The following is an 8,928-nucleotide window of genomic DNA, read 5'->3' as shown; positions in this document are numbered from 1 at the left end:
CTTTGGTGTTGAGTAAATGCCTTCCACTGGCCAGAATATTAATTTATTCTGGCCAATGAAATATATTTATGGATCACATGAGCAAAAATTATGCTCATGAGCTCCTCTCAAAACACAGCTTTGCTGTGTTTTTTTTCTGCCTTTAAACATGGATGTAAACACCTGATGTACATAGCCATAGAACTGCATTGACAAGGCTTAAAAAAAAAAGAAAAAGAAAAAGCTGAAAACCTGTAAAAACTGTGTTTTTAGGGGATGTGTGCTTGGGCCTTAAAGTGTCCCTAAATCCAGGACTCCGCTTCACTATATCCGTTCTCTCACAGAACACAAAACATGGAAAAGCAATTATTGTAGTAAATGTAAACTGCTAAATACATTTTCTCATCAGCAGTATATAGCAGTGTTCTGACTTCTATCAGTGTCCAGCTGAGCACTGGTTAATCTTGTAGGAGGACTTTTCATTCTCCTCTGACTGTCCTATGAGGCTGCATGACCCTTGACCCTCTGTCTGGACAGTGCTGACTGGCCCTGTGCTGATCAAATGCACCCTACCAAAGGAAAAAAAAAACTCTAGCAATACACACTAAACTGAGCATGTGCAGTTACTCCTAGAGTTCTGTACTATCAGCAGATGGATTGGGGACACGGGAAGAAGGGAAGGATCAGAGAAGACAGGATCAAACAGTCTTCTTACACAATGTGGATAATTAACCCCTTAGGTTCCACAGGGAGCATAGCAAGCATGCTTTTCTGCATATACAGACTGTTTTTTGTGTTGTGGGTTTAGTAGCACTTTAAACATGCATTATTTTACCATGTATCATACACAAAGGGCAGAAGAGGACTGCTGAGGAAAGTTGGCAAAGGCTCACATTTCAAACTCTATGTGCTTATATCAGAAGATACAGCTTTTATAACATGACGGTATGTTGCCAGTTGTATGTTGCAACTACAAAAGCAGCAGATGTGCATTACCTTGCACCTGGGCTGTTGGTTCCGGACTGATTTTGCAGAAGTAATTTCCTCTTCTCTTTGTCTAGTTCTGCTAAAATAGCAACTCTGTTTTTGTTTGGAAAACCTGAAGAACAAACACAAATTCATAGAATGGGCAGGCAAATTAAACTTCCCAGAAATTATCTTAGTTTGTTAAATGGAAAAAATAAAGAATGAGTGTAATTTGTATTCAAGTCAAGATAAAGAACCAATTTAACATTTACAGCTATCAGGTTTAGAAGAGAATGTTACTTTAATAAAGATTCAAAGGGCTAAAGAAATAAAAAGGATTGACAAACCTGACTGCAGTTAAACAAAAATTAAATCAATGACATTTATAATACCTTTGGTAAATGTGTATCAGTAGAATGCCAAATGCTGCAGTCATTACCATAACTGACCCACATGAGCAATGCAGCAAAGCTGGAAAGAAAATATGTAATCAAGGCAGGTTGCAAAGAGCACTCATGGAAACGTTAGATAGAGGCTATTACACTTTTACATGTTGTAACTCAAATAATTGCCTATACTTACTTTTTTTTTTAATTCTAGATTTGGATAAAGTAGAGAATAATGAGACCCTCGGTCAGGTTTGTTTTTTTCTTTGTGCTGTATCCTTGCTGGATAGATTGCCAAACCATTATCACTGAGACAGAGGCTGATCTACTAAAGAAGTTGAGAATCTTTACTGAAATAAAATTGTGTAAATACTTCATTTATTCAATTATATGAAAAGCATCTGCACATGATTGGGTATTCAAGGTGCGAGGAATTTGCATTTTCACATGACTGGATAATTGAAATTCCCAATTTTTTCTCTGCAAATATTCTCAACTTTAGTAAATCAGCTCAGGTAAGTGATGGGAAATTTAAAATATTACATTTGCTTCAAGAACAAGAAGCAAAAATAAAAGTTCCATTTTAGACAGCAATTCCAGTGACTGTTCATATGTGTGTTATGAAAAAATTAAACAATGCTCAATAACACACCTATAGTATTTCTGACGGGTTAAAAAAGCATAAAAGATAGCTTGTCAAATGTCCATGAAAGTGTTGTTTTTCTAGGAGAAGACACTAAGCCTGGGTTCACACTGATGCGGTCTGGAATTCACAGCGTTTTCTGTGCAAATTCAGCACCGCATCAGAATTGCACCGTTCATGCGAACCGCTGCAGATATGTATGTTAACAACACCCCGAAATAGGTCCGCAAAACGTGGTGCGATGTACAGAAACAGATCACATAGGTGTGAATACCCATGTGATCCGATTCTAGTGCGCACCCAAAAAAGGGTCCTGCACCTTTTTGGTGCACATGCGGTGCAATTGGAGCCATACATAATATATGGCTCAAATCGCACCGTACACAAGTCGCATGTGATTTGCACGGGAATGCGGTGCGGTTCCTGTGCGAATCACATGTGATGTATCGAACTGTATATATGTGAACCCGGGCTTCAAGAAGTGATGTAGAGGAAATGATCTGCTTTGAGGTGTGTTTAGATTGTGGAGTGATAGCAAGCATTTTTGTGATTTCTCTGTAAGATGGAGTCTTACACTTTTGGTCTCTTTCACTTGGCTTGGTCCAGCTCATGATGATCATGGAAAAATTGTCACTGTTGCTTACTGGCACCCAAAATTGCTGACCTTTTAACCTGGAAAAGTGAACTTCCTTTCCCACTACCACACAAACACATAGAATGTACACAGTACCCCTAGATGTCAGAGGACTGACCAGCCTCTACAGGCTGCATTGGGGGGGAGGTGATGTCACCAGAATGAAAAGAAAGTGAACAGAGCCCAGAAATGTATGGCTTCACCTTGCCTCCCCTCTGCATGTCCCTGCAATGGTGGTAATAGGGAAGGAACCCCCCCCCCCCCCATTGTGTGAACCTCCCCCCCAGCTCGCCAAGTGTCCCGGGCTCCGCTTGTCCATCTGCAGGCCCGGTACTGGCTCAGTGCGCGCCGGCATCTAGAGGGTAGGGAGGAGAGCGAACACGTCCACTCCCCTCCCTGTCCTGACCCAGAAGTGATGTTTGACGTCAATTCCAGGTCCCCATTCACAGACTCCCAGGAAAGAATGTAATGCAGTGTGATGTACAGGGGAGACATTCAGAGTCTTTTAGACCGTGTGTGTCTCATTACAGAGAACCTATCACTAAAACATCATCACATAGGGTATTTTTTGTGCCCTATGTGATTGAAAAAAAAGTTAAGTAGAATTTTTTTTTAATAGTAAAAAAAAAAATCAAAGTTGCACTCAAGCACATTACATCCCCTCAAAAAAATTTATTTTAGCCCCCCCCTCACATATACACACGTACAAAAGTAAAAGCACACGCCGGGGCGCCTACGCATGAAAACGTTGATTGCGATACACATGTTACACATTGCCATGCAAACCAGAATGAGAGCAATAATTCTAGCACAAGATCTCCTCCATAAAGCTAAACTGATGATCTATAAGGATCTTTAAAAAGGGTCGCCTATAAAAAATATAGGGTACTGAAGTTTGTAAACATTTCACAAGTGCATGCAAATTTTAGGTTTGACATGATGTATAAATACATCAGTGGTTCCTATAGTGAACTCGGTGTAGAGTTATTCACCCTGAGGTCATCACAGAGGACAAGGGGGCACTCTTTACGTCTGGAGGAAAAGAAATTTAATCTCCAAATATGGAAAGGTTTCTTCACAGTGAGAGCTGTGAAAATGTGGAAAAGACTCCCTCAAGAGTTGGTTGTGGCCAGCTCAGTGGATTGCTTTAAAAAAGGCCTGGATTATTTCTTAGAAACACAGAATATAACTGGTTACTATTTATAGGTAATGTTGATCCAGAGAATATCCGATTGCCTCTCAAGGGATCAGGAAGGAATTTTGTCCCCTGCAGGAGCCAATTGGATCATGCTGTGCTGGTTTTTTTTGCCTTCCTCTGGATCAACTGTAGGTGCAGGACTATAACTTTTTTTTTTTTTTTAATGGTTGAACTGGATGGACTTTTGTCTTTTTTCAGCCAAACTATGAAACTATATTGGATATCTACTTACTTAGTGGAACCTCATTTTTTATATTTTCCAAAAAAATAGGGTAATTTATTGCTTTTTTGAGCCCTAAAATAAATTTTGTATATTTTTACTGAAATTTTGCATTTCCTAGACCTTTGCGATAATATCATACAAAATAAAAAATTAGAACTACCACTATTTTATTCTCTAGGTTCTCGGATTTCATAAAATATATGTTTGGGGGTTTTGTATAATCTTCAAGCCTAAAATGATTTTTAAACCTGTGCAAAAAACGCACAAATGGCACTGGCAGCAAAAGGGATAAAGGATAAGCCTGACACTCCCCTTTCCTGACAAGCATCCAATCAGTGCTCATTGCACTGCATGGTCTCTCTCCTCCCTGCTAGTCCCCGGTTGCGGTGCTGGAGACTGGCAGGAAGGGGAGGAGGTGATAAAACGACACAATGTTAAGAAAAGTAAACGTTTAAGTCGCCATAAAGCCCCTTTTGATTTTAACAGTCCTAGACATTCCTAACACCTCAGATTTAAATATGGTTTTGGTTAAAACTGATTTTTTTTTTTTTGATCAGCTCAAGTAGAGTCATGAGGGACAAGTAGAGTGTGACACCGATTTAGTCCATGGAGAAGTAGTTTTTTCAAAAATGTTCACACCCCTGCATTAGGATTAGGCGTTTTGAAAATATATTTGAGCTTTAGGCCTCCTTCAGACCTAGGCATTGTAGTAATGTGCACTTTACCCAACAGTAACACAAGGCACTTTATGTGGTGTATTCATTTAGAACTGCACCCAAATGCACAAGTACATTAGGTGTCAACGGACTTGCACTGCAGTAAACTGTGTTTCAAAAAGCAGCAGGTCTGTTGTTTTCCAATTGCCATGCAATGGCAGCACATTCATCATGAAAGGTGTCCTAAAACGTATTTCTATCTTTTCAGCCAAATTTAAGAAACCCCCACTATTTGTATTCCTATTCAAAAAAGCACAACTAAAAATAGTTAGGAAAATGCATTTCCTAACTTTCTAAGTGGTTCTTTGGAGCAGTATTATACACAGGACTCTATGAGCAACTTAAATTGTTCAAAATAACTTGCTGAAATATATACAATAGGGACAGAATGCGTGTTCATTTAGTTTAAAACTGATAATGAAAATCTGCCAGCACAGTACACGGGATTGTTTATAGTTAACATACATACCCAGCCCCCTCCATAGTATTACATGGAATGTGAAACCTAACCAGGATTTTTAAAAGATTTCCCAGCAAAAAAAAAGTAAGCAACAAATTTTAAATATTTTTATTAACCACTTCCCGTCTGGCCCATGTAAATAAACGGCTGGACAGGAGCAGTGCAGGAGCAGGTTGCCATTCATAAACGGCACCTGCCATTTTAGTTAATCAGTGATCATATGAATAGTAGTAAGCAAGATGTCACTTTTGACATTGCTCACTACGTGTGAAATCTATGAATGATCACAGAGGTCACATGGTACAAGGCTATTCACAACAGCCTTGTACCATGTGACAAGCTGTGACCAATCACAGCTCTCACAGTATTTCTCAATGGCTGCAAGAATGCAGCCAGAGAGAAAGAGAAAATTATTGCTTTTACAGCCTTTATGGGTGTAAAAGCAATCAGTGTAAAAAAAAAAAAATCATCACCCCCCACAAGTAGTACAGTGTCACTATAGTGACACTGTACTGCTAGGGTGACAGTATGTTAAAAAAAAATTATAATTATTGGTTATAAACTAATTTGGGTTTTTTTTTTACTAAAAAGATAACTGAATACATTTTGGCCAAGATTTATGAAGTAAGATTATTTGCAAAAAATAAGAAACACTTTTTTTCAAAATTTTTGGACTTTTTCATTTATATAGCAAAAAAAAATAAAAATCCCAGTGGTGAATAAATACCACCAAAATAAAGTTTTATCTGTCTCAAAAAAATGCTAAAAAATTCATATGGGTACAGTGTTGCATAACTCTGCAATTGTCATTCAAAGTGTGATAGCAATGAAAGCTGAAAATTGGCCTGGACAGGAAGGGGGTGAAAGTGTCCAGACTTGAAGTGGTTAATGTTACACTATGTGAATGGAAACTCAGAACAAATATAAAAGTAAACGTTATACCAAAGTGGCTGCAAAGCTGGAAATATACTACAATGTAACACGTGTTAACCTGTGTGCAGTAGTGCACCACCATGAAAAAGCATAGTGTGAAAAGGGCCTTAATATTCTGATCTGCACTACTGGCCGTGTAATTTATGGTCTATGACATCTGGGGCTTTCCAAAATGGCAGGCAATATGTGCTTTCCATATGTTTTAAGAAACTTCCAGCATATTACATCTCAGTTGCTATATTAAATGTTTAAAAGGTACATTCATTTTTTAGCAAAAAGAAAGGTAGCCTGATGTTGAAATACCCAAGGGGTGTCAACAGATCTACGAGAACAAACCCCAATCGAAAGGTAGGGTCCTTCCCCTTAAGGAAGTAGACTTGAGAAATGGTCCAGTGAATTCATCTTGCGATGGTAGATTGCAATGCAGAAGAACACTTATGGGCCCCATCAGACAATTAAAAGCAATTCCGATTTTCCGATGGAGTTTGTAGCACCACATCCACACAATAAAGAGCTGCTTCCTCTGGACCTTTGGAAGAAGGGCATAGAGACAGCAAAACAATATCCTCATTTAAGTGGAAGGTAGACACCACATTTGGTAAAAAGAAGCATTTGGATGCACAATCACCTTGTCCCTAAGAAACACCAAAAAGGGTTCCCTACAGGACAGGGTGGTCAGCTCTGAAACCCATCTAGTGGAAGTAATGGCCATTTGAAAAGCCACGATACAGGTAAGATCTGCCAAGGGAATTGGCTAGACTGGTGTAAAAGAGAAGTGGGGACTTTTTTACCCATATATACTTGCCTAACTGGATGCAGCATCAGTCCAATGCTGCATCTGTCCCCCGCTGGCTCCAAGTGTGAGAACTCAGTGATCACACGAGTTTTCACAGCCGCTCTGAGCAGAGAGCAATGACTGTCAGTCACCGCTCTCTGCTCTGTCCTCCCCCCACAGGGCTCACTGGAGCGCTGGGCTGTGGAAGGGGAGGGAGCGGCTGGTCCAGGCTCTCAGCCTCTCAGTAAAGGACAAAGTTGGTACATAGTGGGCACTGACAGGCGTATGGCTGAGCAGATTGTAGTAGAGGAGGGAAGAGCCTGATGGGGAACTGAGACTAGTTCATCAGATCTGCCTTGCTGTTGATTGACAGTGCACAGCAGTGGGTGGATCCATGACCGCTATTCAATCTTACAGTGGCTTTCAAATCTACCCACTGCCAATCAAAAGTTATCTCTCAGTTCCTGATCAGTCCCTGCACACCCAGCGACTAAAGTGATTTCCCTAATTTGGCATTTGGGTAGTGATATCACCACCATCCCTGACCCCTTTGTTTACATTTAGCCTTCAGCCGCAAAAATATCCTGGCTGACAGCAGAATGGGACAGGGGATAGAAAACTGTATGGAAAGCTGTCCCAGAACAGACATGCTCCACTCTGAGCACTGGTATACCTGTGCGAACATACACTAGTTAGAGCTATCTGAATTTATTACCTGCATCAATAATGTTAGTAAAACTGGTGAAAATGCTTGCCTGAATTAGGAGCAGATCCTTCTAAATAGGCCTACCGCCAGAAAAGTATTGTTAACATTTTCTTGCATTCACCTGCGTGAATCTATGTTCAGGATCATCTAGGAGACTACATTTTTATACATGACTAAAAGCTCATGTAGAAGGTCATTGTTTTCAACACACCTTAAAGTAGTTCTAAAGGCAGAAGGATTTTTACCTTAAAGTGTTACTAAACCCACAACAGTAAAATCAGTCTGTATATACAGTAAAGCATGCTTGTTATACTCACTGTGGAACCTAAGGGGTTCATCCTCTGCACTGTGTAAAAAGTAAATTTGTTCCTGATTGCTCTGTTTCTCCCCTTGTTTATGCAACCACCTCTTATCTCCTGATAAGACAGACTGAATGGTAGGCATTTTGCACATGCTCAGTTTGGTGTGTATTGTTTTTTCCTTGGGCGAGAGCATGCGAACAGCACAGGGCAAATCAGCACTGTCCAAACAGAGGTCAGGGGGTTTGCATCCTCTTAGAGCAGAAAGAAAACTCCTCGTACAAGCTTTAGCTAGTGCTTGGCTGAACACTGAAAGAAGTCACAAGACTGCTCTAACTTCTGATGAGAAAAGGTATTTAGCAGTTTATATGTACTAACATAATTGCATTTTCATGTTGTGTGTACTGTGGGAGACCAGATACAGTGAATGCTGGGTCCTGTGTTTAGAAACACTTTAATGAATTCTCTGCATTAAGGTAAAGAACCTTCTGTGTGCAGCTGCCCCCCAGCCCTCTCATATACTTAACTGAGCCTGATTTTGATCCTCTGCTGGGTCTGTCTCCACTCTCTCTCTCTCCTCACTGAACACTGAGGCAGCAGCTGCCACTGGCTCCAGCTGCTGTCAATCACAGCCAGTGAGCACGGAGTTGGGGGAGGGGCCAAGCTGTGCTGTGTCAATGGAGGGGAGGAGCCAGGAGCACCGGCGGGGGACCCCAGAAGAGGAGGATCAGGGCTGCTGGGGGGGGGTAAAAGCAAGCGGTTAGGAGATCGGGGGTGGTAAAACCACGGTTCAAGGGCATGCAGCTGCTCAGGGCTATATAGATGTAATGGTCCTGCAAAAACAAATCTGTAAGTGGCATTTGGTGGGCAATACCGCTGCTGAACATGATCCATTTATTTGTATGGGGCCATGTCGCAACCGCCCTACCACTTGGTGGATCAGTCTTTTTAGGCTTACTAGCTGTCAAAAGCCCTCTGAAAAATGATCCATCAGACATTTAAATGAGCCC

At 40.7% G+C, this 8,928-nt stretch overlaps 1 protein-coding gene across 1 annotated transcript in view; it reads right to left on the bottom strand.

Moving 5' to 3' along the window:
- The window catches only part of INIP (INTS3 and NABP interacting protein), a 40,980-nt gene that overhangs the window by 8,032 nt on the left and 24,020 nt on the right, over positions 1-8,928 (bottom strand). The window contains exon 2 of the mRNA XM_089670927.1: positions 976-1,078. Within this exon, the coding sequence (XP_089527053.1) occupies positions 976-1,078 (103 nt within the window). The remainder of the gene's footprint in view (positions 1-975; positions 1,079-8,928) is intronic.

The sequence above is a fragment of the Staurois parvus genome, unplaced genomic scaffold (genome assembly GCF_062004578.1).
Source record: "Staurois parvus isolate SC_StPar_1 unplaced genomic scaffold, SC_StPar_1.0 ptg000096l, whole genome shotgun sequence".
In the NCBI taxonomy this organism is placed as follows: Eukaryota; Metazoa; Chordata; class Amphibia; order Anura; family Ranidae; genus Staurois; species Staurois parvus.
The sequence above is the reverse complement of the archived record's forward strand: the minus strand, read 5'-3'. Positions and strand labels throughout refer to the sequence as shown.